Source organism: Chenopodium album, chromosome 9 (genome assembly GCF_948465745.1).
Source record: "Chenopodium album chromosome 9, dcCheAlbu1.1, whole genome shotgun sequence".
NCBI lineage: Eukaryota > Viridiplantae > Streptophyta > Magnoliopsida > Caryophyllales > Amaranthaceae > Chenopodium > Chenopodium album.
The window spans coordinates 5,223,818-5,237,021 of NC_137842.1; the positions used below are offsets into that span (position 1 = coordinate 5,223,818).

The window sequence follows — 13,204 nt, forward strand, 5'->3', positions numbered from 1 at the left end:
AATTAGGAAAATAAAATTAAATTAAAAAAAGGAATAGATTCAATATGGGTAGATCATTTTGAAACACCCAAAATAGTATATGAGACTAACATTATGAAACGAAGGGAGTAATATTTATACCAACATGAATTCTAAAAGTACTATTATAGTAGACAGTATTTTTTTTATTATCATTTATGGTTTGACTAAAGTAACTATTGACGTGAACTTCCTTATTTGAGCTATGAAGAGATAGTTTTTGAACTGGTGTTTTGTTTCACCAATTCATGTGCAAAGGCCTAAGTCTTTAAAAGTCATCTAGTTGGTGTCGATAAGAGGTCAGGGGAATGGTTCACTCTACATAAAAGATATATTTTGTATTTATTAGCTTAACATTCAAATTGGTGTATAATGCATGCTATATGTGAGGCTAGCTAAGGGTGATAATAGAGAACCCAGACAAAGCTTGACTTGCGCAAGCCAATCTTGTTAGACTTTTTTTTTTTTTTGGTGCTTAGATCCACAAAGACGGGTGATATAAAACGATCTTAGAATCATCTGGAACAGAGAGGGGAGCTCAAACCACTTGCACTATCCGATCCCTTACTCTCAATCTTGTTAGACTTAATTTTATTAAAACTCATTCCAACTCAACATAGTCACGAGTTTTATCGAGTTCAAAGTTTTCAAGTTTAAATTACCATAAAACTTGATCTCAAAAAATAAAACTTATTTTATTTTATTTATGTTAGAACTACTAAATTTTAGAGATCCATAAAGTATCAAAGCTTTTAAAGAACTAAACTTCTAAAACATTTTTCCTAAAGTTGAGCGAAAATCACCGTTGAACTAAATGTTGATAAATCATTATAACAACGTATACATTATTTTACAAGAAATTATTAGTAATCATTCTTCCAACTAGTAATACAGTTATAATTAAGCAAAAAATTTACAGTTTGATTATAAGTTTACAGTGACTTAGTACATATACAGATATACTGTCATGATTTCAACATTCTACTTATAGGATTTTTTAAATTATTATTTTATTTTAATTTCTTTTATGTATAAAACGATTAGCAAATAATAATTATCAATATATAACAAATTGAGAATTATTCTTTGCTTAGAATGAAAGCTTCTCTTTTTTTCATATGTGGTCCCTATGAACCCGAAGTTGTTTAAATTAACTCAATTATACTTATTTCTAACTTTTATTAAATTCATTTTCTACACTTGAGCATGTCACCAATTCACCATACCTCATAAATCATCAAAATGTTACAATGTATTTAACCCAAAAAAAAAATAACACTTCGTATTAGTGAAATTTGTTATATACACCCGGGTGATCGGATATACCGTACACCATATATATTTTGTTTTCGTTTTAATAATTTATTTATTTATTTATTTAATCATTAAATGAAGAGCAAAACTAAGGGCATGTTCACATTTACTGAACTGAACTGAACTGATTGAAGATGAACTGAATAGAACTGATTGGAGCTGAAATGAATTGAACTGAGTTGAAATAAATATTTTATAAGAGAGGGAAATTAAGAGCTGAACTGAACTGATTAGAGCTTAACTGAATTGAACTGAACTGATTGGAGCTGAATTGAACTGAACTGAACTGAAATTAAGTAAATATGAACAGACCCTAACTTTGAGTTAGTTGGGTATACAGTGCACCCGGGAGTATATACTCCCTCCGTTAATAGTTATGTGCAACTTTGCACATGATTACTGTTACCAAGGCAAAAGATGGAGGGCAAAGATTAGAGGGAGTTAAGAGAGTTAATTAAAGTGAGTGGAGAGATAAAGCTAGTCCCCCCCCCCCCCCACTTGCAAATATGGAGGGGAAATCAATTTTTTTTTGGAGGGGTTTGTTCCCCCCCCCCCCCCCCAAATTTTCACAAAAAATTTGAATTTGGGAAATTTAAAATTCCCTCTAACTTTTTTTTTAAAAAAAGAAGCTAAGAAACTAAGTTTTCTGATTTCATAACAGCATTAATGAGGCTTATAAATAGCAACCTCCATCATTCATGAAGCATTGAATGCTTCTCAATAATTACATACCAATGTTTGTTCAAAAGCTAGATGAAATCCACCAAAAGTTAGCACTAATTACATACGTTTAGCCCATATACAACCCAAAAATTACTCCTAATCTAAAATTAGTGCTAAACTGAAGTTAGTCTTCAAATCATCAAGGCATAAGCTTGAGGGCAGCATCATCTCATCAAAAACCTTCATCAGCCCACCCTCCCTTCACCATCTACAACAATCTACAAGTGAAGAAAAGAAACAGAAGACATGGCAGGAATAGATGAAGACCCTTTTTTCGACATTGAACACTTAATTTCATAGGAAGAAATTGCAGAAATGTACTATGATTATGAAGAGCAGATGCAAGATGCTGATTTTGAAGCATACAACTCAGACAAAGAGAACATGCAAGAAGAGGCAGAAATAGAAGACACAACCATTAACAACAACAATCAAACTCAGCAAGATGAAACACAAGCATCATTGTTTGAAGAAGGGACTCACCAACCAAACAGAAAACAGCTTAACATGCATCAAAAGAGAGAGATTGTGGATGCAATGCTATTGAAAATGCAAGATGGTAACCTACCAAGAGGCTACAAGGTGGAATTATCAATCAAGTTCAAGGTTCATAAATCAACAATCACAAGACTTTTCAATGAAATAAAAAGGCAGATGGCAGAAGGGAATTTGATTGATGTCAGGTCCAAAAAGATAGGCAGGACATGTCCAAAGCCAATGGAATTTTCTGATGAATTCCTACAGTCAGTCCCACTACACTTAAGGCAGACAGAAAGATCATATGTTGCAGCACTCAACATTTCACATGTTACTCTTCATTATTTGAAGAAAAAGGGGAGAATCAGAACACACACAGCAAGCAGCAAGCCAGCACTAACATCATATCACAAGGTGGCAAGAATGAAGTGGGTTTTGTCTCACATAAACCCAATCCAAGGGAATGAGAATCCCACATTTGATGACATGAAGTATTCCATCCACATTGATGAGAAATGGTTTTATCTAAACCCAGATAAAAGGAGATTTTATCTGCTACCAAGTGAGGAAGATCCCTATATGGCTCAACAATCAAGGAGGTTCAAATTAAAAGCTATGTTCATGGCCATTATAGGGAAGCCTCTTTATGGGAGAAATGGGGAACTCCTACACGATGGGAAATATGGGATATTCCCATTCACACAGCAAGAAAGGGCAAAGAAGTCAAGAAAAAAAGACCAGCTGGCACATTGGTGACAAAAGCACTTCAAAATGTCAACAGAGATGCAATAAGAGACATGTTACTTAACAAAGTCATACCAGCAATAGTGTCAAAATGGCCAACAAGTTTGCCCAAAAATGTGGTGATTCAGTGGGATAATGCAAGGCCACATCAAATACCAAGAGATGAAGAGTTCATTGCAGCAACATAAGCAAATGGATTTAACATTGAGTTTGTGTTCCAACCAGCACAATCACCAGATTTGAATGTGTTAGACTTAAGTCTGTTTTGATCTATTCAATCTTTGCAATATCAATCTTTTCCGAAGAATGTAGATGAGTTTGTTGAAAAGGTCATTGAGTCTTATAACAATTTCAAACCAGAAGTAAACAAGTACATTTGGGTGACATTACAAAGATGCATGATCAAGATTCTAAAGGTAGAAGGAGGGAACAAGTACAAAATCCCACATATGAACAAGAAAAAGCTGGAGAATTTAGGCATTCTCCCTAATCAGATTGAAGTAGAAAGGAGTATAGTGGTGGAAGCTGTGGAATACCTGAACACAATGTTCAGGCCAGCACCCCAGGGAAATCATGAAACAGAAACAGAAGACATGGAGATAGATGCAAACTAGTTACAAAGACACACAGAAAACAACCAAACACTTCCACACATAACCACTTAGGAGTGAACAATAATATGTTAAATTTCACTTTTGTTTAGTTATTTTTGGGAACCAATCAATAGGTGGTTAGGTGTATTTTGTATGCTAGGTTATTGAAACACATATGTAAGGCAGTGGTGGTTTAGTTATAGTGCATTTGTAACAGGCTTTTTGTAGCCATATTTTCAAGTTAATGGAAGTACTTAATCACATGAATCCATCAGGAAATCACTTTTTTTTTTTATATACATAACCCTTCAAACATGGTTACCTCATCATCAATCACAATATAGTGATTGGTGGAGCTATACCTTTGTTCAAATAGTATTTCATAGGAGTCCTTTCATCATTTGGATTCAATTACAACACTATAATGTAGAGCCAATGGGGACTGTACAATAACAACAAAAGGGGGCATGTGAAGGGAACTCCATTACAAAATGTTCTCTACACTATGATCATTGAGAACATTTTTCACACAACAACCCAAACACCCAACTCAAGAAACCATCATAAAGGATCATCATTCAACAAGCGAATTCCCATATGCCATAAGCCATGATTATAACATCAACCAATCATTATCCAACTCATAAAATGCATCAACAAACCATCAAACACCCAAAAACAATTTATCCAACACAGAAGGCAACCAAACCACACAGCAATCCCAGTCCTCACCAAAATCCAACATAATATCCAACAAAAAAAGGACAGAAGCACCAAAACCATGTACAACATAATATCCAACATAAACAGGACAGAAGCACCAAAACCATATCCAACATAATATCCAACATAAACAGGACAAGCACCAAAACCATATCCAACATAATATCCAACATAACCAGGACAGAAGCACCAAAACCATATCCATCAAAATATCCAACATTAACAGGACAAATCAGCAACACCACATACAACATCAGAACAGAACAGAGCCACCATAACATAATCAAATCTATGTGCATAACAGAACCACCATAAACAATTCATGTCACAAGCATACACAATCAACTTAAAAATGGGACTCGGTAACAAAAATTAAACAAGTTAGGGTTAGGAAGCGTTACGAGTGCAGCTACTCAGAGGGTTGAACCGTAGGGTTCATCCGCTTCACATAGCACGTCACAACAGGAACAGAACAAGAGGGCACTTCTGGTTTCTTGGCTGGAGGTTCCTCATCAGGCTCCTCATCAGAAGATAACACAATCAACTCGTGGTCAGGGAGGCCACGCATCCTTCTCAGAGCAACACGCGCGGCCTTCCTAGTAGCCTTAACTCTTAGGGATGGCCTTTCCCTCTTAGATCTAGGCTTAGTGGGCACAACAACACTTCCCTCACCTTGCTCAGCAACCAGATCTACATCCATCTCAGAGAAATCAAGCGATTTACGACGGGACTCACCTTCACCCTCCTCCTTCTTCGCTCTTTCTTCCTCATCGATGCTTTTGAGGACTTGACCAAGGGCTCTGTAAGTGTACAGAGTACAGTACGGACCCGTCTCACTGGACTCGTAAAATTGACGAGGAAAAGGAGATCCAACCTCGAAGCAGTGCATGAAATTTAAGATCAAATTCTCCTTTCCCTTGTCATCCGTAGCCATATATGCATCCTTTAGAGGATCTAATTTCACCATTTTTATGGAGGGACTTTGATTGAGAAAGAAAGGAAAAGAGGAGAGTAGATCTGGAGTGAAAAAATGAGAAAATCGCAAGAACAGAGGAGAGAGAATAACCCAGAAGATGAACTAGGGTTCATCTTATGAACTCTCCAGAACATATAGGGAGCACGAATCATCAGAAATTAATTTGGGTAGTTGGGAAGGTGTGTAAATGAAGAGAGAGGAGGGGAATTGGAAGATAAAAGGAGGGAATAATTAGATTAGGTGAATCCGATTAGTTTAGGTTAAATTAGATTAGGTTATAATAAGGGTATTAATTTTTAAAAAAAAAACAAATCTAATTAAGGGCAATATTGTAATTTTTCCCTTTTATTTTTACTAAAAATAGAAAGAAAATGGAAAGTTGCACATAACCCCGAGCGGACAAAAATGGCAAAAGTTGCACATAACTATAAACGGAGGTAGTATATAACAATCTCTCTTATCATAGGGAGAAGTCAATAGCTTTGGCCTATGTTGAAAGGTGTAGAGAGAAGTCAATAGCTTTGGCCTATGTTGAAAGGTGTTGACGTGTTGTGGTATGATTATACATTTATACTCCATAAATGTCTAGAAATACATACATCAATTATATATATATATATATATATATATATATATATATATATATATATATATATATATATATATATATATATATATATATATATATATATATATATATATATATATATATATATATATATATATATATATATACATACACCAGACACCAACTCTGATCTAATGATTTTTTTGGTCTAATATTTATAGGTTGGACACTTTGAAATTTGGAAGGATAAGGAAATTCTACTCTAAGCATCCTCACTTTACAAGATTTACACCCCAAACCTCTAGAGTGAGCCATAAATGTCATATTTAATACTCCCTCCATCCCTAATTGTTTGCTCCACTTGCCTTTTTTGGTTGTCTCTAAAAGATTGCCCCATACTATTTTTGGCATCTTTTTCCAATTGCTCTCTCTCTATCTCTCTCCTCATTGATATTTGTGTCAACCCATGTGCACTATTTTTTGCCTAAAGCCTTAATAAAGTGATTTTTGTGGTTGGGGCAAATAATTAGGGATTGAGGGAGTACATGTAATTCCTTTTCTTTTTTCTAAATACTTATAAGGCACGCTATTTGAAAAAATATTAGAAAATACTCTCTCGCTTCTTATTATTTTCATAGTCAAACTTTAAAAATGTTCCAACAAATTCTCATAACAATGTCAGAAATAATATCATTCCATATGTCACATGTGTAGTTTTATAATAATAGTTTTTTTTTAAAAAAAAAATTAAAATGTATAATTAACGATATTAATGGTCAAAGACATGTTTTAAAGATAGTGTAATATGATTTAAGCACTTTATTATGGAACAGAGAAATACAAATAAGTTTATCAATAATAAGCTTACTTTTACTAATTTACTCTTACTAATAGTTATTTTGATTAATTTGTCTATTTATCTCTTCTAATATATTTCTAATATAAAACAAAAAAATATATAAATAACAATTTTTAATACTACCTCCGGTCCAAATTAGTTGCAACTATTTCCTTTTTGGGTCGGTCCACATTACTTGCAACTTTCCCATTTTTTCCCCTTATTTAGTAACTTTTTATAGGTAAAATTACAAACTTACCCTTACTTTTTTTTTAAACCAACCTTATTATACTACTAACCTAATATAATTACACTACATAACCGACTAATTAGATTAATCATTCCCACAAAAAAAAAACCCCGAACTCTTTAAATTCACCATCATCCCAACCAACTCAATTGAATGCTACAACATTCAATTCATCAGATGAATATGGTTTAGTGCATTTATTCTGGAGAATTCTCCAGAATATATTACCTCCCAAAACCCTAGTTCATATTTTTCTCACTCCTTTGTCGTTTAGGATCTTCTCTCTCTCTCTCTTACTCTGTCTCTCACCTTGCGATCTAGGTTTTCTCCTTCCTTCATTCTTCAGTTCTGTTCTTCTAGTTCTTGAGTCCCACTATGTCTACTTCAAAGGACAAAGAACTCGATCTTCTTTGCCATGAGACCCTTGAATCATCTAGATCTAAGCGTCGATCTGGGCGTGTAACCTATAAGCCGTAGCGAGGAACGAGAAACATGAAACCTGTTCATCGTGCTTCAGTTATTGCAAGGAGGAGGATCCGTGGTGCAAAACTGGCTGAGTATGTGAGCGATGAGGAGGAGAATCCTTAGGAAGTGGTCCCTGTGGCTACGGCTGTTGATGAACCACCACGGTGGTTCCTATTGCTGAGGTGCTTCCTATTCCTGCTGCTGTAGTTGTTGAGGCTGAGGTCTCCGCTGCTGGATCTGCTACTGGGCAGTCAAACCCAGTAGATCTGGAGGTTTCTGAGGTGGCTAAGCCACCTGAGTCCCACGACGACGGTTAAGGCCCTTCTATCGGAGCTAAGAGGATCAAATCTGGTTCACCTGGAGGGATGTCGAGGGAAGAGGTGATTGAGGCGTACCTGCAGATCTACTACCCTCAGTTCTACCCTCCTCCTAACTGATTGCACAGCGTATACTTTATAAACCCTAGTTTTTTTTTTCTTGTCCTTTGTTTTATGTTTGCTTTGTTACCATGGTAATTGTGTTCATGCGTTGTTGGATCATGTTTTGTGTGCTGCTGGTAAATCTCAAAATTGTTGTTGTATTGTGTTGGGTATTTGTTGTTTATGATGTGTTGGTGGCTTGTGTTGGTTATGCTCCGTATGATGTTCTGATGGCTTCTGTTGGTTGTGATTTTTCTGTTTTGTTGGTGGCTTGTGTTGGTTCTGATCTGTCTTGTGTGCTGCTAGGGTTGTGCTCTGTGTTGTGTTGGTTCTGCTCTGTCTTGTGTGCTGCTAGGGTTGTGCTATGTCTTCTGGCTTATGTGCTGCTATGGTTGTGCTAGGATTGTGCTCTGTCTTGTGGCTTATGTGCTGCTATGGTTGTGCTAGGGTTGTGCTCTGGGTTGCTATTAGTTGTAATTATGTTTGTTGGACCATGTCACTTGTTTAATGCTGACCACATCCCTTCTGAGTCCCCTGGTTGATCATGTTAGCATGTACTAGTTGGCCTTCCTAAGCATTTGAATCCCTTACATGCATTGAGTCCCCCAACTATAAATGCATACCATGTTTATTTTCCAAATGATGATGGTGTGGATGCTCCTGAAATCTCTCTATGAGGTTTTGTTGAGGTACCAACACTCACTAAAGCTTTGACTGAATACACCCATTCTAATAGAAATATTAGTTACAAAACATTTCAAAGAGTTGGTTAATTACATGTTTCACTAAACAAAAGATTTAGACCATAATAAATACATGACTGCCTAATAAACGTGTTGCTTCTATTTACCAAAAGGACATATAACCTAGACATAAACTCACTCAAAAAGTTGTTAGAATATTAAAAGGTTATGTGTGGCAGTCATGTGTTGAGTCCCTATTCCATTTGCATTCTTCTCCTAATGTGCTTCAGTCTGCATCCACTTCCATGTGTCCTTGATAATCACCTATTACTGTGACTGAGTCCAAATATTGTACAACTTGACCAATCAGATTCCTGTCAACTTCTAGTAACTATGGTTGTAGACCTTGACCGTCCAAACTTCTCTTCTTCATGTGAGGGGGAGAGAAGTTGTTCCCACCTTGCTTCTCTAGTATCTTAATCAAGCATGATTGTTGTGTGATCCATGTGTACTGTTGTAGGGAATAATTTCAAGCGTTAACCCCTAGCTCAAACGCCACTGTGATCATACACTAAAGTACGGTGGCGTCCAAAAGGGAAGAAGATAGAGCAAAAGAGTCGCCAACAAGTTTTAGGAACTTGTAAACCGTTCACAGGGTGAAGGTTACACCCCTTAACGATCCAAGCACTAGTAGAAAAATAGCATTAGGCACCCCCCATATGGCACCGGTTCAGGCCAAACCGGTGCCAAAAATCGGCCCAAAATTGGGCGGGTTTTTAAAAAAAAGGAAAAGGCACCGGTTCAACTCAAACCGGTGCCAAAAATAAAAAAGGCACCGGTTTGAACCGGTGCTCTTTCAAAAAAAAAAAACGCGGCCTTTTGCTTTATTTTCTTCTCCTTCCTCTCTTTCTCTTTCATTCCTTTCGACCTCCCCACTTCACAGTACTGTTTCATTGGAGACGATTTCTTAAGCAACCTCCCCCTTTTCCCTCCACCACAGCCGCCACCTTCACCGGCCACCAACATTGTCGAAAACCACCGCCGTTAATTCTCCCCTGCCCTGCCCCCCTCTGTCTTTCACCGGCCTCCACCGCCCTTCGTTCTCTATTCGAAACATGTACAACAGCACGCACCGCCTCCACCTCCACCAGCGCGCACCGCCTCCACCTCCGCGCTGCCTCCACTAGTGCGCACCACATACATTCACCGCCTGTTGACCTCCACCAGCGAGGGTCTTCCAACTAATTTAGGGTAAGTTTTTATTTTTTTGTTAAAAATTGAACAATTATTTTGAAATATGTAATTCTATTATTTTCAATAGCATTTTGAACAATTATTGTTAAGAAAATTAAAGTCAAGGAATGTATATAATTTTACCTAATTTTTTTAATTTTTGCATTGGTTGTTTATTTAGAAATTTTGAATACATATTATACATTAGAGTAATTTTGTATGTTTAGAGTAATTTTGAATACATATTATAGATTAGAGTAATTTTGCATTACCTTGTTCCTTAGTTGAAAAATTTGTATGTTTTAATGGGTTATTTTGAGGTTGATTTAATGAGTAATTATGAATATAGAGAAGAATGTGTGTGACGCTCTTTTGGGGACGCTTATGAATATCCCAGGCAAAACAAAGGACGGAAAGGGTGCACGGTTAGATTTGAAAGAGATGGAAATTCGTCCAGAATTGTGGCCTCAAGAAAAGGTTAGAAAGGGGAAGGAGCCGAGAATAGAAGATGAAAATGTTTCGAAAAAAGGGAAGGAGAAGAGCAAGGGAAAGGGAAAGGCCAAAGATGCGTCAAAGAAGAAAGTTAAGGGTAAAGGGAAGGATGAAAAGAATTATTTACCCCCGGCGTGCTATACATTGTCAAGGGTAGAGAAACGTATGTTTTGTGCATGTTTGTACGGCATTAAGGTTCCATCAGGGTACTCATCTAACATGAAAAGATTTGTAACCTTAAATGGAGAATTGAAGCTGACAAGTATGAAATCCCATGATTGTCACATTATGATGCAAGTATTCCTACCGATTGCAATCCGTGGTATTCTACCGAAACACGTGAGGGAAGCGATTACAAGCCTTTGTTCGTTTTTCAATACAATTTGTAGCAAAGTTCTTGATCCTTGTACACTAGATTCTTTGCAAGCAGATGTGGTTGTGACTTTGTGCAAATTTGAGATGTATTTCCCACCCTCATTTTTTGACATAATGATTCATCTGGTTCTTCATTTGGTGCGTGAGATTAAGTTGTGCGGTCCAGTGTTCATGAGGTGGTGCTACCCTTTTGAAAGACACATGGGTACATTACAAGATAAAGTACGGAACCGAGCTCACCCTGAAGGAAGTATAATGCAAGGGACAGTGGGTGAGGAGATAGGTAACTTTGTGGCGGACTACATAGCCCTTGCTCAACCTATTGGTCTTCCTACTTCTCGACATGAAGGTAGACTTGATGGTCATGGCACAATTGGGTCGAAACGAATGTCACCAGACCGAGATCAGTTCTTACAAGCACACCTTTATGTGTTGCACCATGTTTCAAATGTGCACCCATATTTAGACGAGCACATGGCTAGTTTGCGTGCCGAATTTCCATCCAAAGGTGAAAGGGCACTTATGCAGTTGCATAATAAGAAATTTGTTGATTGGTTTCGTGATCGAGTAATGAGTGGATTGAATGATACTAATGTGACCGATACAGTACGGTGGCTTGCGTACGGTCCTAGGGATGATGTCCGTTCATTTGAGGGATATGACATCAATGGGTACACTTTTTGGACCGAGGCTCGTGATTTGAAATCTTCCTCCACCCAAAACAGTGGTGTAACTCTTGTGGCATCGTCAAGGGAGTTTGCAAGTTCTAAGGATAAATCACCTGTCGATGCAGAGTTGTCATACTATGGTCGAATTCAAGAAATATAGGAGCTTGATTATTGTGACTTCACGGTTGCTCTTTTCAAGTGTAAGTGGGTTGATAATATCAGGCGTAACGTCAAACATGAGGACTTTACTCTTGTAGATCTTGACCACTTGAATGATAGTGCGGAACCATTTATCCTTGAATCTCAAGCTAAGCAAGTGTTCTACGTAACTGACCCAATGGATTCAAAATGGTCTATAGTGCTAGCTGGCAAAAGAAGAATCCTAGGCATTGGAGATGTTGAGGATGAGGAAGAATATGATGCGTTTGATGATTCTGCACCTTTCACTGTTCCTAGACCTGTTGTACTAAATGACATAGACAACGAAGCAGGTTATATGCGATCAGACCACAACGAAGGAATTTCAGAATGAGGTAGTTTGATTAAAATTTAGTAATGGTTTCATTGCAAATATAGTTTAGTTATCATGTATATAGGAGCATAAGTAGGCGAAAATGATATATTTGTAGTTTGAAATTGCCTAAGTGTACTCATTATCATGCATATACAAGGTTATAGGACCATAAGTAGGTGAAATTGGCTTAAATAGCTTCTACTTAACCCAATTCTTTTGTTTTGTGTATGAACTAACATTTATTCATTCTAACAACCTACATTCAATATATTTAACATGTTTGTAGTTTGAAATTGCCTAAGTGTACTCATTATCATGCATATACAAGGTTATAGGACCATAAGTAGGTGAAACTAGCTTAAATAGCTTCTACTTAACCCAACTCCTTTGTTTTGTGTATGAACTAACATTTATTCATTCTAACAACCTATTTTCCATATGTAGATTGAAATTGGCATTTTGTACTCATTATCATGCATATACAAGGTTATAGGACCATAATAAGTAGGTGAAAATGGCTTAAATAGCTTCTACATAACCATAATAACTATCATGCATATACTTTACTATACACTAATATTGTTTTATGATTGCTTTGACAAGTGCTTATATCTCATGGCGGACGATCATGATCCTCATTTGGTAGAGGACATTGACGATGATGAGTATGAGGACGAGTACAAGGATGATAGTGATGTGCCTTATGATGTGAATAAGGAGGATGACTTGGGTGAGCCAGAGGATCAGGCTCAAGATGAGTCGAGCGTAGGCTTGACGATTTTGAAATTTCAGCTGAACATGCACCGGCCATTGTAAATACAACACGTGAGATTGTTGGTGAGAACCCGACTCCTGAAAGTCAAGGCCAAGGAGAAGATGAAAACAACACGGGTGGTGGAGGGGGGAAAAGGCACCGGCTCAAAGAAAAAGAAGGGGTCCGACGAGAAGCTTTAAGAAACCGGACGGTCCCATGGTCTTGGAGTATGACAACAAAGGCCAACCCGGGCCCAAATGGCGTCGACAATATGCTAATCAAGTTGGCATATGTTCGCGGAAAATCCCCATTACACTTGTAATGCGGCAAGTACCTCCGGGTTTGATTCAAGCATTTTGGGATGATATAAGGGTAAG

The 13,204-nt window shown here is 37.2% G+C and overlaps 1 protein-coding gene across 1 annotated transcript in view; it reads right to left on the reverse strand.

Annotated features, from left to right (window-relative positions):
• Positions 1–8,736: 8,736 nt before the first annotated feature.
• LOC145557364 (uncharacterized) overlaps positions 8,737–13,204 on the reverse strand; it is a 46,415-nt gene continuing 41,947 nt past the window's right edge. Inside the window, exon 3 of the mRNA XM_081618548.1 lies at positions 8,737–8,822. Within this exon, the coding sequence (XP_081474674.1) occupies positions 8,737–8,822 (86 nt within the window). The remainder of the gene's footprint in view (positions 8,823–13,204) is intronic.